Below are 17,321 nucleotides of genomic sequence, written 5' to 3'. Positions count from 1 at the left end.
GAGCCACATCTGCCACCTACACCACAGCTCACGGCAATGCTAGATCCCCAACCCACCTAGCAAGGACAGGGATGGAACCCAAGTCCTCACGGATACTAATCAGATTCGTTTCCCCTGCGCCACCACAGGAACTCCTGTTCTCACTTTATAGATGAGGATACAGAGGCCCAGAGAGGTTAAGTGACTTGCTTGGGGTTAACCAGCTGGGGAGTGGGCTATGCTCATCTCCCAAACCTCAGCAGCGTCCTGGTCTGTCACAGGCTGAGAGGGGGAGGCTCTCAGTCATAATGGCACGTCAATGGGACCCAGACTTTGCCCTTGGGGACAGCAGGTCGGCGGTTTCTGCCTGTCCTGGATGGCCCCTCCCCTGAGCTCGACAATCTATGTGCTCTTTCAGAAAGCTTTCAGTTTTCCTGATGTGGAAGCACTGTATCTCCTGACCGACGGCAAGCCAGACACAAGCCGCAGGCTTATTCTCAGGGAAGTCCAAAGACTCAAGGAGAAAAACAACGTGAAAGTACACGCTATCTCCCTGAGCTGCTCGGACAGGTGGGGCGGCCGAGTGACATGCCTTCCCCACGGCCACATGTCTGAGGCCGATCCTCAGCCAATCCAGGGACTCAGATGCTGAGCCCTCCAGGGCCTGAGGCCTCCTGGGTCAGCAGGTGGGAGGGCCTGGGCAGGCACTGTTCTGGGGAGCCCCCCCCCCCCGACTTCTGTACCTCCGCCTGCCCGACTTCCTCCAGCGTGGAAACAGATCTGCACCGATTCTCACTATCGCGCACTGTGTTCTCTGGCTTCATCTTTCTTGGGGGCATATTTGTGAATATTTAGAGGGAAAAGGTTTAACGTAGAGTTACTTTTATAAATGATCACCATAGAAAATGTGTTAGGCAAGAGAGATTCAGCTCCTTCAAAAAAAAAAATTTCATTGGCACAACCGTGATGGATGACTTGCATGCATGTTTAATCTCTCTGTCTAAACCATGAGCTCCTTAAAGGTCGCACCATGTCCCAGCCAGGCCAGACACATAGTTGGCACGGGATAGCTGTCCAGTTAAACAGGGGGGCCACATGCTTTGAGGGGTCCAGGTTAAATGGTGACCCCGACCTCGGAGAGACAGCAGTGAGGAATGGCTTGGAATGAGATCTTAATTCTCTGCTCAGGAATTGAACCTGGGCAGCCTGGGTGAAAACCAGGAATCTTGGCCACGAGACCAGCTCAAGGCCAAAAGCAGAATGGCCCTGCTTCTTGCCTCCTGCTGAAAGCAAGCATGTGTCTAGGAGGCAAAGACTTGTAAAAACAGAAAGTTTACTGTTACAGTCACAGTACAACATGTAGGAGAGCACTGGAGAGGTGGTTTATTTATTAAAATCAGAAGCAAAGCAGTAAGGAGTTCCCATCATTAATGAATCCGACTAGGAACCATGAGGTTGTGGGTTCAGTCCCTGGCCTCATTCAGTGGATTAAGGATCTGGCATTGCTGTGAGCTGCGGTGTAGGTTGCAGATGCAGCTCAGGTCCCTCATTGCTGTGGCTCTGTCATAGGCCAGTAGCTACAGCTCCGATTAGACCCCTAGACCCCTAGCCTGGGAACCTCCATATGCCACGGGAGCAGCCCCAGAAAAGGCGAAATGACAAAAAAAAAAAAAAAAAGCAAAGCATCAATACACACCCTAAAGAGGAGTGCGGGTGCAGGCGCGCCGCCCCCCCCCCCCGCCCCCCGAGTCGGGAGCACTCCAGAGAGGTGATTTATGTCACTTATACAGGCCTGTTCTTCTGGGTCTCTGTTCCTCTTTAGCCAATTATCTTCTTTTAATTCTCACACCTGACTGGACATAGGACCCTCCCCAATGTGCACGTGCATCTTTTGACAAAGGTGGCTTCCAGAGCAAAGGATGCCGGGACAGTGTCAGGACTTGCTATGGCCTGGCGCCCCCTTTCTTTCTGACCCCTAGGAATCTTACTGCACATGTGTAATTGGGGAGGTCTCCTTGCCCCCAGGAGTGATGCAAGTGGTCATCTTTCTTAGGTGGAAAATGAAACAAGGCCTCAAAGCACACAGATTCCTTCTTGTCCAAGAGGCCTGGGCAGCAGATGTGTTCCCAAAGACAAGACAGCCCCGAGGCCTCAGACCACAGGGCTCCACACAACAACCTCTGTCTATAAAAAACCTAGCGCCCACCTGTGGCGGCGGAGCCCATGTCTCGCCTGCTCAGAGCTCCCCACCACTCCGCTGGACAACAAACTCCACTTGAAATCTCATTGCTCCAGCCTCTCCCTCCTTCTCCCCCGCCATTCTCACAATCTCATCCCTCTATGCCAGCAGAGCTCAGCTCCTTCAACTAACTTTTTCCTTGACGTGTCAGAGAGAAACAAAGCCCAGGTTACTTGGCCCAAGTCCCAGCTGTTCTCAGCCCAGGGGCCCATCCAGCTCCTACCTCAACCCTAAGACAGTGCATCCCTCTTACTCACCAGCAGCAGCCACCGCCACCCAAAACCAGCTGGGAGAATGGGTTTGTTGATGCCAAGTGACCCCAATGGCACAGATCCCCAGGGTCCGAGGCCCCTTGCCCTACTTGACCTGACTCCCCGCAGGGGCTGGAGGTACCCAGCGAACGCGGTGGGCCTGGCCTCAGTCCTGTGCTCCTCCCCACAGGGCGGCGGTTAACTTCCTGCGAGATCTGGCCTCCCTCACTGGGGGGCGCTATCACTGCCCCGCAGGTGAGGACACGCTCTTCAAAATGCACGGCCTGCTGACCAGGGGCTTCATTCACCAAAGGGTAGGTCGTGGAGCTCCTGAGTGATGTCTGCTCAATAAATGTCAGCAGGCTGACACATGACAAATATCTCCAGACTGACAAGAACTCTGCTTCTCTTGTAAGACAAAATATTGACTAAAGAGGGTTCAGGCTGCCTCTCCTCAAGGTTGGGGAAGGAGCAGGGTTAGGGGTGTAATTTAATAATAGAACACTTCACATTCAGGAGTTCCTGTTGTGGCTCAGCAGGTTAAGGACCCAATGACATTGTCTCTGTGAGGATGCAGGTTCAATCCCTGGCCTCCCTCAGTGGTGTAAGGATCTGGCATTGCTGTGAGCTGAGGTGTAGGTTGCAGATGCGGCTCGGATCCAGTGTTGCTGTGGCTGTGGTGTAGGCCCAGCAGCTGCAGCTCCAATTCGACCCCTAGCCTGGGAACCTCCATATGCCACAGGTGCAGCCATAAAATAAAAATTAAAAAAATAATAAGATGATTCACATTCACAGAGCACTTACTACATGCTACGTGTTGCTTTATGTAAATTCCCTCTTTTAATCCTGCCAGTCGTTATTATACCCATTTAACAGATGAGTGAACAGGAATACACTTAAAGTCAGAGTAAATGGTAAAGCTGGAGCCCAGACACCCATGCTCCTAAATTCCATGCTTTAATTCCTGCATATTTCTGTCTCCTCTCCTTAACGTTACTGATGCACAGATATCCAGATGATCTGTTAAGAAATAAATCTGGGGAGTTCCCGTCGTGGCGCAGTGGTTAACGAATCCGACTAGGAACCATGAGGTTGCGGGTTCGGTCCCTGCCCTTGCTCAGTGGGTTAACGATCCGGCGTTGCCATGAGCTGTGGTGTAGGTTGCAGACGCAGCTCGGATCCTGCGTTGCTATGGCTCTGGCGTAGGCCGGTGGCTACAGCTCCGATTAGACCCCTAGCCTGGGGACCTCCATATGCCGCGGGAGCGGCCCAAGAAATAGCAACAACAACAACAACAAAAAAGACAAAAAAAAGACAAAAAAAAAATCTGGGAGTTCCTGTCGAGGCTCAGCAGAAATAAATCTGACTAGTTATCCATGAGGATGAGGGTTCAATCCCTGGCCCTGCTCTGTGAGTTAAGGATCCAGCCTTGCCATGAGCTGTGGTGTAGGTTGCAGACAAGGCTTAGACCCCACATTGCTGTGGCTGTGGCATAGGTTGGCAGCTGTCACTCCAATTTGACCCCTGGCCTGGGAATTTCCATATGCCATGGGTATGACCCTAAAAAGCAAAAAAAAAAAAAGAAAGAAAGAAATTTAATAAAGTCATAGGTTCCATCAAGCATGTGGGGTAAGATCTTACAATCTGATGGAAAAATTATGTACACGTTCATACCTTCTAGAAATGTGCTGCTGTCAGGTATGACATTTCCAGGGCAGCAAATCACCCAGTAAGGTAACCAAACCAGAGTTTTAGATTTTTTTTTTTTTGGATGTTAAAGTTTACTGTCACAGGACATGGTGTAATTTTTGAAGTCAATTGCTTTGAATAATTTATGCAAGTAACTGCTTTGGGGCAAATATTATCAGAACAAGTGAAAATAATGCATATCCACCCATATCCTTATTACACAGGAAATCAAACTTGACAATAACGGAAAGGTTCTAAGTAAGATCTTATCAACTCAGATTCTTGGCATAGTTTCCAGGTGCTGAGTGGCACCCCTGCCACTACTACTCTTGGGGAGAGGAAACAGCCTCATCTCTTGCTTAGATTCTCTTGCTAGTTGTACTTTTTTTTTTTTTTGTCTTTTTTATGCCCCACACATGACATATGGAAGATCCCAGGCCAGGAAATGGAGCTGCAGCTGCCAGCCGCAGCCACAGCAACACCAGATCCCAGCGTCATCTGTTATCTACACCGCAGCTCACGGCAATGCCAAATCCTTAACCACTGATCGAAGCCAGGGATCAAACATGCATCATCATGGAAACTAGCTGGGTTTGTTACCACTGAGCCATGATGGGAACTCCTATTTTTTTGTTTTTTTTTTATGCTTTATTGAAGTATAGTTGATTTACGAGGTTGTGATCATTTCTGCTGTACAACAAAGTGACTCAGTATATGCTGTACATATACACACGTGCATTCTCTTTCAAGTTCTCTGCCCACATTTATTATTATTATTATTATCATTATTATTATTATTTGCTTTTGGGGGCCGTACCTGCAGCATATGGAAGTTCCTAGGCTGGGGGTCGAGTTCGAGCTGCAGCTGCCAGCCTACACCACAGCCACAGCAATGCCAGATCCTTAACCCACTGAGCAAGGTCTTGTCCTCATGGATCCTCGTTGGGTTTGTTAACCACTGAGCCACAAAGGGAACTCCCTCCCACACATATTATTACAGACCACTGGATAGAGTTCTCTGGGTAAGAACTTGTTACTTTTTTTTTTTTGGTTTTTTTTGGGGGTTTTTTTTTGCTACTTCTTGGACCACTCCCGCTGCATATGGAGGTTCCCAGGCTAGGGGTCTAATCAGAGCTGTAGCCACCGGCCTACGCCAGAGCCACAGCAACACGGGATCCGAGCTGCATCTGCAGCCTACACCACAGCTCACGGCATTGCCAGATCCTTAACCCACTGAACGAGGCCAGGGATCGAACCCGCAACCTCATGGTTCCTAGTCAGATTCGTTAACCACTGCTCCATGACGGGAACTCCAGAACTTGTTACTTTTGAGCGAAGCTCTGGAATTTCATTAGTTAACATAAGAAAAAAGCATGTCTGTGAAGCTCTGTTTTCCTGGAAGAAATAGAGAAGGGGCTGGATAGGTTCCACTGACTACCAGCGAGGTAAGGGGCATATATATATACCACTACTGTTCTACTCCACAGAGAGGGGTTGATGTCAGTGAGGTCTAGAGCCCCTCTTGGTTTGCACTGCCCCTTCCCTACACTGATTCTCGGGCACCTGATTGTAGAGGGTCCCATGTGTGGAACGCCTGGCCTTGACAGGTGGTGAGCTCCCTGTCCCTGGAAGCATGCAAGCTGAGGCCCACGGATTTCCTGCCCTGGGTGGAAGGCTACATTGAATGCACTCTAACATTCTTTTTCTGAGATTTTGGGTTTTTCAGGTCCCATCCCGTCACTTCATGGACCTCACTTCACACTCATTTCCCCTTTTCAAGGATCCTGCGTTGCCACTATTTGAAGGAGATGATTTAAGGAGATTGGCCCAGGAGATCACCAAGGCTAGAAGCTTCCTCTGGCAGGCCCAGTCCTTCAGGTACGCCCTTCAAGCAGCCTCTCCCACCTGCTGTGTGGCTCCAGCCCACCCAGGCTCTGGGCCTCATCAGCACCCTGGCTCCAAGAGTTCCTGCCCTGCTTTTCCCCCGCCCGGGGCCAGACAGGTGACCATCTTCCTGCATTTCCCGTTCACTAGGTCCCAGCTCCAGAAGAAAAACACCGAGCCAAAGGTTGCTCCTTTTTAGAGACGTGCTTTCAGGTAAGGGGAGGGGATGGACTCACCTTCTGAGTGCCTGTCAGGGGCCAGGCAACACGCTCTGTTTTGTGGACAGTAGTGACTGCAGGGAGGGGTCAGAAACAATGCTTCCTCTGAATAGAGAGGCCAGGGTGGAGTTCCCGTTTTGGCGCAGTGGTTAACGAGCCCAACGAGGATCCATGAGGATGCAGGTGCCATCCCTGGCCTCGCTTAGTGGCTTAAGGATCTGGCGTTGCTCTGAGCTGTGGTGTAGGTCGCAGATGTGGCTTGGATCCTGTGTTGCTTTGGCTGTGGGGTAGGCCAGCGGCTGCAGCTCCGATTCGACCCCTAGCCTGGGAGGGTGCAGCCCTAAAGTAGCAAAAAAAAAAAAAAAGAAAGAAAGAAAAAAAAGAAAGACCGGAGTTCCCATTTTGCCTCGGTGGGTTAAGAGCACAACATAGCAGTGTCCCTGAAGTTTCGGGTTCAATCCCTGGCTCCGCTCAGTGGGTGAAGGATCTGGTGTTGCCGTGAGCTGTGGTGTAGGTTGCAGATGCAGCTCAGAGCTGGCATTGCTGTGGCTGTGGCATAGGCCAGCAGCTGCAGCTCTGATTTGACCCCTAGCCTGGGTTGCTGCCTTTAAAAAGAAAATTAAAATAAATTGAAGAGCTGTCCTACAGAGAACCACACACTGAGCACATGTTGGCCCTGAGGACAGGGTGCCCTGGAAAGTAACTCATGGATCAGCACGATCCCAGACACCAGGGCTCCCTGGGAGCTGAGGGAGAGAAGGCTTTCTATCCCTGGGTCCACCCTAACATTCCCACCCCGTCCCCAACACACCCCACATTCCAGTCACATGACTGTCACTCGCCAAGAAGTCCTGCACCAAGCCCCTTTGCATGGAATGTCCTTCTGCCACCCTCTGCCTGGCGACTCCTCCTCATCCATCGAGACACAGTGCAGATGGCATCAGCTCCACCTATGACCCATCAAGAGTGGTGGCCTCCAGCTTTAACCCCACAGCATCCTGACTTCACATCCCTCTTTATAGAGGTGACACTATCTGCACTCAGCACTCCGTGTCATGCTTCCTTGCTCCCTCATCTTACTCTTCTCCTTGAGCCTGAGCTCCCTGAGGGATGAGGCTGGTGTCTTAACCCTCTCTAGGTCCCCAGAGCCTGCCATGTGGCAGACACGTAGTAAACAGTGGGCATAAGCTTCGTTCTGAAGCTTCAGCTCTGGAGACCAGTCAGGCGGCATTGTTTCTGCTCTGGTCCTCTTGCTGTGTATTTCCCACCACCCCGGTCCACGGAGGCAACGCAGATGCACCATCTTGGAGGAAGAAGAAGAACAAGTGAGCCTCACCCTCCCCACCCCCCGTTCAACCAAACTGAACTGAAGTCGGCTCTGCAGCCTGGTCCAGAGCGAATGCTTGGCTCAAGCATGTGGAAGTCAAGCTGGATCTGTTGGGCCACCCCACTGTGCACATATGAAATGAACACATCATGTAATACGTTACCTGGAGTCATTCCTAAAACCAGAACAACTGTATTTCATTAGTAGAATCAAAGTTATTTTTAAACTGCTGTGATCATTGGTGTGTGTGTATGTGTACATTTTTGGTGAGATAAAACTTTATCAGGTTGCCTGGTACCTCTGTGGGTCAAGGATCCAGCGTTGTCACTGCTGTGGCCTGGGGCACTGCTGTGGCACGGGTTTGATCCCTGGCCCCAGGACCTGTGTCATGGAAGCCCTCCAGGCATACCGAAGTTCTGGGGCCAGCGGTGGAACCTGTGCCAGAGCAGTGACCCAAGCTGCTACGGTGACAATGCCAGATCCTTAACCTGCTACACCACAAGAGAACTATTCCCCCCAAAAAACTTTATTAAAAGACTCATATCTAGATATATGATGAACTCCAAAATCAATCAGAAAAAGAAAAATATCCTAACTTAAGTGGACAAAAGAAATGAACAATAAGTATATGAACGTGGGTGTATATGGCTCAACAACACTATCAATCAGTGAAATGCAAATTAAACCACAATGAGATACCACTATACGCCCATCAGAATGGCTAAAAATAAAGACCGACAATATCGAGGTAGGGAGAAATTGGAACTTTCACACATTGCTGGGGTGGGGGTGGGGACAGTATAAATTGGTCCGACCACTTTGGAAAACTGGCAGTTTTCACTAACGTAAAACATTACTTTCTCTCTGCCAGCAGTTCCCCTCCAAAAGAAATGAGTGCACATGTTTGACAAAAGACACCTACAAGAACATTTAGGGAGTTCCCAGGTGTGTGGTGGGTTAAAGATCTGGTGTTGTCACTGCAGCAGCTCGGGTCTTTGCTGTGACACAGGTTCAATCCCTGGCCCTGGAACTCCTGAATGCTGGGGGCATGGGAAAAAAAAATGTTTATAGCAGCTTTATTCGTAATAGCCAGAGATTGGAAACTACTTGGTAGAATGGACAAATAAATTGTGACGTATTTGTGCCATGGACTACTATGCATGAACTTAAAAAGAATGAACTACAGGAGCTCCCATCGTGGCTCAGCGGAAACGAATCTAACTAGCCGCCATGAGGACGCAGGTTCGATCTCTGGCCTCACTCAGTGGGTTAAGGATTTCCGGCATTGCTGTGAGCTGTGATGTAGGTCACAGATATGGCTTGGATCTGATGTTGCTGTGGCTGTGGTGTAGGCCAGCAGCTACAGCTCCAATTAGACCCCTAGCCTGGGAACCACCATATGCCACGGATGTGGCCCTAAAAAGACAAAAGAAAAGAAAAGAATGAACTACAACTATGCTCAACAAGATGTATCAATCTTATGAACAATAACCAGACACAAAAGAGAATATACGTGTAAACTCATGTATATGAAGTTCCAGAATAGGCAAAACTATCATTGTTGCTGTCGATGAGAGAAGACTGGTTACTTTGTGGGTGGAGGCCACTCTGGGGGCATCTGGGCACGCTCGAACCGGTCTGGGTCTGGTTGGTGGTTACATCGATGTCTGCATGAGTAAAAATCCATCAAATTGTTAAACACGCACACACAGTTTACTAAGGCCTGACAAGCTGGGGCTACTGGCCCAGGGAGACAGAGGAACCACAGCCCTTACCACAGTGGATCTCAGTCTGGTCCCTGTTCTGGACAGCTGCCCTCTGCATCCTGTCTCTACACCCAGAGAAAATGGCCTGTGGTCGCTGCTTTACTTTGCTCAAGCTGTCATAACAAAGTGCAAGAGACTGAGTGGCTGAAACAACAGAAGCGTCTCCAGTTCTGGAGGCTGGAAGTCTGAGATCAAGGAGCCAGCAGGGCCGTGCTCCCTCTGAATGCACTGGTAGGGATCTGTTCACAGCCTTTCTCCTGGCACCTAGCAGTTCCTTGGCTTGTGGCATCGTATGTCCAGTCTTGGCACGATGTCTGGGTCCACCTTTCCCCTTTTTATAAGGGCCCTACTCTAATATGCTTTCTCTCTGCCAGCAATTCTGCTCCAAAAGAAATGAGTGCACATATTTGAGAAAAGACACATACAAGAACATTTAGGGAGTTCCCAGGTGCGTTAAAGATCTGGTGGTGTCACTACAGCAACTGGGGTTCCTGCTGTGGCACAGGTTCAATCCCTGGTAACTTTTTTTTTTTTTTGTCTTTTTAGGGCCCACACCCGCGGCATATGGAGGTTTCCAGGCTCCGGGTCCAATCGGAGCTGTAGCCGCCGGCCTATACCACAGCCACAGGAATGCCAGATCTGAGCCGCATTTGCGACCCACACCACAGGTCATGGCAATGATAGATCCTCAACCCACTGAGCAAGACCAGGGATCAAACCTGCATCCTCATGGATACTAGTCGGGTTTGTTAACCACTGAGCCATGACTGGAACTCCCCCTGGTCCCTCTATCTTTAATTACATCTGTAACGACACTGTTTCCAACTTGGGTCATGTGATGAGGTCCTGGGGTTAGGTCAACATATGAATTTGTGGGGGGTCGGGGGAGGCCACCATTTAACTTACAACAGTTGTGTTGTAAACTAGGCTTCTCCTAGCAGGACGACACCAGCCAGCTGGGCCTGGGGACCGTGGATCCTCTGGCCCTGCTGGTGGGAGAGGAAGAGGCTGGTCTTTGTGACTAAGACAGCCCAGAGACATGATTTGCAAAGCAGCGAAGCACAGGACCTGGGTTTGAATCCCTATTTCTTATCTAATGATAACAGCTACCATTGGTTGCATGCCAAGTGGGCAGGCGCCATACTCAGCATTCTGCATATGGTACCTTGTTAGCCACCAGCCTCACAACAGTGTAACTGGTACCCACCACTTCTGGATTATGGAGGAGGAAACTGAGCCTTGGAGCTGCTCAAATGCACAACAAGAAAGTGGCAGGGACAAGATTTAGAAACAGGGCTGACCCCATGGCCGCCTGCTACGCTCTTGAGCCCCTTTTCATCTCTCTGGACCAGTTTGACTGTCTCTAAATTTGGGCTAAAACAGACTTAAGCAAAATACCTTACCACCTGGCACATAGCATATGCTGGCTTAAGTTTTTTCTCTTTCTCACACCCACCTATTCCCACAGAGAACATTCATACAGGTGAAGTCTTTCTAATAGCCTTCTTTTTCTTTTTCTTTTCTTTCTTTCTTTCTTTCTTTTTTTTTTTTTTCTTTTTAGGGCTGCACCCTCAGCATATAAAGTTCCCAGGCTAGGGGTCCATTCAGAGCTACAGCTGCCAGCCTATGCCACAGCCACACAGGATCCAAGCCTCGTCTGCTACCTACACCACAGCTCACGGCAACGCCAGATCCTTAACCCACTGAACGAGGCCAGGGATCCAACCCACAACCTCTTGGTTCCTAGTTGGATTTGTTTCCGCTGCGCTATGATGGGAACTCCTCTAGCAGCCTTCTTTAAACCAAAGTAACCAGCCCTTGATGCTCTGAGTCTGGGAGCACAGCTCCCATAGCTCTGCTACAGCAGTGGTGCCCGCTCTTGGGTGCATCCCAGCCCCTCTGCTCCTGCCACTTTCGAATGAGTTTTCCAGGGATGGTGTGATCCATGTGGATGCCCCCTATGCAAGGGAAAGGACAGCACTGCAGAATCACCGATTAAATGTGGAATGATGGCCCTGGAGAATAATGAATAACCCAGAAGTGGGTGGAAGGATGCAAGAAAGCCAGGTAGATGGCTGGGTAGTGGAAGGGAGGAGAGAAATATATGGAGCGAATTGGATGGATGAAAGGCTGAATGGATAACTGGAAAGACCGAATGATGGATGAGCAGATGAATGGACAAGAAAGAGTTTAAAATTGGTGGAAGGATAGATAAATAGACAAAGAGATGGATGAAAAAATAGGTGGATAGTGAATAGATCAAAGGGAGGAAAGTGGGAGGGAAGGAAGGCAGGAGGAAAGAAGGCAGGAGGCAGGCTGAACAGACAGGACCGTGTGAGAGAGGACGTGGATCCCAACCACAGGGCTATTCTCCATGTCCATGAGTTTGTTTCTGTAGATAGCTTCGTTTGTGCCAAGGGTTAGATTCCAGATATAAGTGGAACATGAGGGAGGATAATGTGAGAAACAGAATATGTGTGAGAGAGAGACTGGGTCACTTTGCTGTACAGCAGAAATTGACAGAACATTAATTTTTTTTTTTTTTTTTTAAAGAGAGGACATGGATGGATAGGTGGGTATAGAAAGAAAGACAGTTCCTTGGGGTTCTAGGCCATCTATGCGGGCTAGGACTTGGACCCTTTCCCCATCAGCATCGCGACCCATGTCACACTTGGACCGGCCTCAGTTTCCCCTCTGTAAGAGCCTGCAGGTCCTCACGTTAGAGACGACGCTTGAAGGGCGACGGGGACCGAGGAAAACGGCGCTGGGCGGGCGTGGGGCGGTCCCGGAGCCCCGAGGCGGCGGCGGCCCCGCCCCGAGGCGGCGGCCGGGCTGCGCTGGGCTCCGAGCGGAGACAGACCGTCGCTCCGGGAGCACGTAGCGCCGCTGGAGCCGGGCCGGGTGAGTGCAGCCGGGGCGCGGGGTGGCGGACGCGGGGCGGGAGGAAGCAGGGGGACCGGTCCTCGAGCTGCCTGGCCCTTCGCTCTCGGAGTGGGGGGCCCGGTCCTGCCGCCCGCGAGAGGAGGTCGCGCCCGGGGTAGTTCCTGACGCTCTTTCACGGAACCACGCTTTGGGTCCCAGGCGACCTGGATCCAGGCCTAGCCACTCACTGAGACGCCATCAGAACTGGTAAATGTTCTCTGAGCCTCAGTCTCCCTCCCCGGATGTTGGGAACTGTAGCCTTGCTGCACAAGACTGGCAGGGGGATTAACTGCGGCTCCGCCTGGGCTCAGACGAGTGCAAGTACCCATTGGCTCTGAGTGGTTTCATTCATTCAGCGGCTGTTTGCTGACAGCCTGCTTTGTGCCAAGCGCAGGTCTGGGTCCACGGATACTACAGTGATCCAGGCCCTTCTGGAGCATGCGTGCCAAGGGTCAGGACCCACCTGTGAGCTGGACCGGGCAGCCAGGGTTTTGTGGGTCCATTTGACAGCAGTGGATACTGAGACGGTGAGGTCATAAAGACCTCCTTGCCCAAGGGCAAACCCAGCAAATGAGACCTGAGGCAGGGTCCCAGCCTTTGACACAGAAAGTATCCTCATGAGGATAGGACAGCTCTAGGGAGTTCCTGTGGTGGTTCAGTGATTAATGAACCTTGACTAGTATCCTTGCGTGCGTTTGACCCCTGGCCCTGCTCAGTGGATTAAGGATGTTGGTTGTGAGCTGTGATATATGTTGCAGACACGGCTTGGATCCTGTAGGCTACAGTAGCTACAGCTCCGATTCAACCCCCTAACCTGGAAACCTCCATAGCCGTGGGTGCAGTCTTTAAAGACAAGGGAAAAAAAAAAAAAAAAAAAGACAGCTCTGGTGCCACAGACTCTTCCCCCTGGACAGAGTCCCATGGGCTTGGATGGATGGTTCCACCTTGGGGTTGCAATCGTCCCTCCCAATGGGGGAGTTAGATTTACCTCCTGTGTTGACTGAGATCTGGGGTGTCTCCCCTCCCGGGTAAACCTGAGTGCTAGTGCTTGTACAGGGCATGACTGAATCCCCTACTGAGACCTTTGGTGAGCAGGGCGGTGACAGAGGAGACTAAAAGATACCCTCTATCTGTCCCCGTAACCACCACCAGCAACACCTCTGGGAGCTCCTTCCTCAGTCATTCAGTCTCTCAGTTACACCTGTTCTTTTTCACAGTCACTATGTGTCACACAGGGCAGAGTTTACCTATCTCTGCATCCATTCAGCCTGGCACACAGTAGGCCCACCGTACACAGATGCCGCTATTACTGATGATAATGGCCCAGCCTTGTCCTCAGATAGAGCAAGAGGTAGTAGGTGAGATGATGGTGACAGTGGCTGCCAGCCTGGCCTGCTTTAAGTCTGCAGTGAGGAAGACAGGATCCTCAGGGCTGGCCCCCAAGGCCCAGGTCTTGAAGCCCACAGTGGGCTTGGGTAGCCACCTGCACTGCTGGCAGACCTGGGAGAGCCAGAGGCGGCAGAGGCCAGGGCAGAGGTGGTACGGCACTTGTGCAAGTTTCCAGGGCCCTGTGGATTCTTCTCCTCCTCTGCCTCCTCCTGTTCGTCCTTCTCTCCTCCTCCTCCAGGAAGCCCTCCCCATTTCCCTGTCAGAAAGCAGTCACCACTACCCCCCACCCCCAAGTCAAGTGGGGTTCCCCTTGGCATGATTTGTTCTGTCGCCCTCTGGTGCTGCATGGGAACCTGGATTTTAAGGAGCTGGTATAGCAGTCAGGAATGCTTGGGGTAAATCTCAGCCAGGCAGTGTGACTTTGGGCGTTGGTTTCTCTAGCTATGAAACCCAAAATCTGGCCGCCTTGTCTCTGACTCTCTCTGAGGAAGGCGGCAGCCACCTTGGAAGTTCTCAAGATTCTGAAAGGGAGAGAGACAGTGGGAACTCAGAGGGTCTCTAATTCCCACCAGACGTTCCCCCAAGACCCCAGGGATCTAATCATCCACGTGACTTGAGCAACTCTACAACATCCATTCTTTTATTTTTCCCTGCAGGTGGACAGATCCTGGGCCCCCATGGCTGAGTAGAAGATGAAGCCCACTCCAGCAGGCTCCTCCCCAGAGGCCTGCAAAGCTGCAGGGCAGGGGGAGCTGAGCTGCCCTGTCTGCCAGGCCCGGGGCAAGGTCTCGGCCCCCAGACCTGAGTCAGAGCCTAGGCTGGGACCTGGTGCTGTGTCCAGACCTGCGCTGGGGCCTGGTGTGGTTCTAGAACCTGGACCAGGGCCTGTTGCTGTGTCCAGACCTGGGCTGGGGCCTGGTTCTGTGTCAGGTCCTGGATCCGGGCCTGGTACTATTCCAGGCCCCGGCATAGGTTCTGGTGCTATTCTGGGGCCTGGTACTGTTCCAGGGCCTGGGCCTGGGCCTGGGCCTGGTGTGGCTCTAGAACCTGGATCAAGGCCTGGTGCTGCTTCAGGACCTGGGCCAGGGCCTGGAGCAGTGTCAGGGCTTGGGCTGGGGCCAGGGCCTGGTCCTGCTCCAGGACCCAGTCTGGCTGTGGGGCCTGGGCCAGCAGCTGGGTCAGTACCTGCTTCTGGAGCTGCACCCTTACCTGGGCCCAGACGGGGATCAGGGACTGGGCACGAACCCAGTGAGCCAATAACAGCCCCGACACCAGCACCACAGCAGAAGACTCAGGTGACACCTGTGCTGGCCTCCAGGCAGAAGGTTCTGGTGACTGGAGGAGGAGGCTACCTGGGCTTTACCCTGGGTTCCAGCTTAGCTAAGAGCGGCATTTCTGTCATCCTGCTCGACCTCTGCAGACCCCAGTGGGAGCTGTGCCCAGGCACCGAGTTCATCCAGGTGTGGTGAGAAAGCTCTTGGGGGGACTTGGGGGGAGGGCAGGCTGGTGGTGGAAGTCAGGGGACATTGTCTGGTGTGTAACCAACCAGTGGCTGGTGCTGAAGAGCACAGGCTCTGATGTCAAACTGTTTAAGCCCCAACTCCAGCTCCCAGCTGAGCAGCCATGGCCGCAGGGCACCACCCCTCTGAGCCTCGTGTCTCCAGCCACCGAACTAACAGTATCTCCTTCACAAGGGTCCTGTGTGGGACTTCCCATCGTGGCACAGCAGAAACGAATCTGATGAGGGCCCATGAGGTTGTGGGTTCGATCCCTGCCCTTGCTCGGTGGGTTAAGGATCCGGCGTTGCCGTGAGCTGTGGTGTAGGTCGCAGACGCGGCTCTGATCCCATGTTGCTGTGGCTGTGGTGTAGGCCAGCATCTGTAGCTCCGATTTGACCCCTAGCCTGGGAATCTCCATATGCCATGGGTATAAATAAAAAAAATTTAAAAACACAAGGGTCCAGTGTGAAGTTGAGGAGTCAGTGCATGTAAAAGGCTGAGCACAGCCTCTGTGACTTAGCTCAGTAAATGGGACTGATGATGCTGCCCAGTGGGAACTCGTAGTAAATCCTGCCCCATAGCCCATCCTGGCCCTGCGGATGCTGGGCCCAGGGGAGGTGGTAGGGCTCAGGGACCTGGCCAGGTGCCATTCCCTCGGATTGCCTTGGACCCAGACCTCCTACCTCCGTGTCCACCATCTCCTCCGTCCCTGTTTCAGGCTGATGTCCGAGATGCAGAAGCCCTGCACCGAGCCTTTGAAGGGGTGGACTGTGTCTTCCACGTGGCCTCCTACGGAATGTCGGGAGCTGAGAAGGTGAGCCCCTCACACACAGCGCCTGGAGTTAGAGTGGGGTTCAGGTCCCGGCTCTGCCCACCCCCCTCATGCCCACATGTTCGTTACTTCTCTTCAACTACTCCAGAAGGATTGGGGCTACACCCCACCTGCGATTTGCATCCGTGAGACCAAATGCCAGTTCTGCTGTTTTCTAGCTGTGTGACTAGGACAAGTTAACTTATCCTCTCTGAGCCTCCATTCCTTCATCTATAACCTGAGGACACTACTAGTACTCATGTCACAGCCTCTCCAGAGAACAGGGAACAGTATCTATCAAAGCATACAATACCCTTTGAATCAGAAATTATACTTACTTAGATATATGCAGCAGTGTTTTGGTGTGGGTTTGTTTCTTGTTTGTTTGTTTTTTTGTTTTTGCTTTTTAGGGCCACACCAGCAGCCTATGGAGCTTCCCAGGCTAGGGGTCCAATCAGAGCTGCAGCTGCCAGTCTACACCAGAGCCACAGCAATGCGGGATCTGAGCCACATCTGCGACTTACACCACAGCTCACGGCAACGCCGAATCCTTAACCCACTGAGTGAGGCCAGGGATGGAACCTATGTCCTCATGGATGCTAATTCAGATTCGTTAACCGCTGAGCCATGGCAGGAACTCCTGCAGCAGTGTTTTGAATAACAAGACAGGAAATAACCTAAATGCCCATCAGTTGAGAACTCTTTAAATAAATTGTGATATAGCTCAACAGTGAAATTCTATGCAGCCATTCCAAAGCCCGAGGTAACTCAGTATGTGCCCAGAACAGAACAGTTTCCAATGTGTAAAAACAGTGTTTGGCACTGTTTTGTTTCTTTTTAAAAAGCCATACAGTCACAAATCATATGTGCTGATGTTAAGTTGTGCAGATTATCTCTAGAAATCCAGAGACTGGTAACAGTGGTTATGTCTGGGCAGGAAAAAGAGGGACTTGGAATCAGGAGGGGAAGGAAATTTTCCTCTTCACCGAATACCCATTTCACGGTTTTGTGTTATTTTTAACCTTGTGCTTATATTACCTGTCAAACAAAAACAGCCACAACAAGAATAAATAGTTTAGAAATCGATAGGGGAGTTCCCATTGCGGCTCAGTGGGTTAAGAACCTAACATCGTAGGAGTTCCCGTCGTGGCACAGTGGTTAACGAATCTGACTAGAAACCAAGAGGTTGCGGGTTCCATCCCTGGCCTTGCTCAGTGGGTTAAGGATCCGGCGTTGCTGTGAGCTGTGGTGTAGGTTGCAGACGCGGCTCGGATCCGTGTTGCTGTGGCTCTGGCGTAGGCCAGTGGCTATAGCTCAATTAGACCCCTAGCCTGGGAATCTCCATGT

At 51.5% G+C, this 17,321-nt stretch overlaps 2 protein-coding genes across 4 annotated transcripts in view; both read left to right on the top strand.

The window, feature by feature from the left end:
- The window catches only part of VWA3A (von Willebrand factor A domain containing 3A), a 68,940-nt gene extending 61,111 nt beyond the window's left edge, over positions 1–7,829 (top strand). For 2 of the 3 annotated variants that reach the window (XM_047780335.1, XM_047780334.1), the window contains 5 exons: positions 398–549; positions 2,660–2,783; positions 5,939–6,036; positions 6,193–6,255; positions 7,084–7,829. In XM_047780335.1, coding sequence (XP_047636291.1) covers positions 398–549; positions 2,660–2,783; positions 5,939–6,036; positions 6,193–6,241 — 423 coding nt within the window. In that variant the 3' untranslated portion in view covers positions 6,242–6,255; positions 7,084–7,829. The remainder of the gene's footprint in view (positions 1–397; positions 550–2,659; positions 2,784–5,938; positions 6,037–6,192; positions 6,256–7,083) is intronic. The other variant, XM_047780336.1, reaches the window with a different exon arrangement.
- A 4,091-nt stretch (positions 7,830–11,920) lies between these two features.
- The window catches only part of SDR42E2 (short chain dehydrogenase/reductase family 42E, member 2), a 30,341-nt gene continuing 24,940 nt past the window's right edge, over positions 11,921–17,321 (top strand). The window contains exons 1-3 of the mRNA XM_047780333.1: positions 11,921–12,254; positions 14,321–15,124; positions 15,882–15,977. Of these exons, the coding sequence (XP_047636289.1) occupies positions 14,357–15,124; positions 15,882–15,977 (864 nt within the window). The 5' untranslated portion in view covers positions 11,921–12,254; positions 14,321–14,356. The remainder of the gene's footprint in view (positions 12,255–14,320; positions 15,125–15,881; positions 15,978–17,321) is intronic.

This window comes from Phacochoerus africanus, chromosome 5, assembly GCF_016906955.1.
Source record: "Phacochoerus africanus isolate WHEZ1 chromosome 5, ROS_Pafr_v1, whole genome shotgun sequence".
Lineage (NCBI taxonomy): Eukaryota > Metazoa > Chordata > Mammalia > Artiodactyla > Suidae > Phacochoerus > Phacochoerus africanus.
Note: the sequence above shows the minus strand (reverse complement) of the source record. Positions and strands in the feature narration are given on the sequence as shown.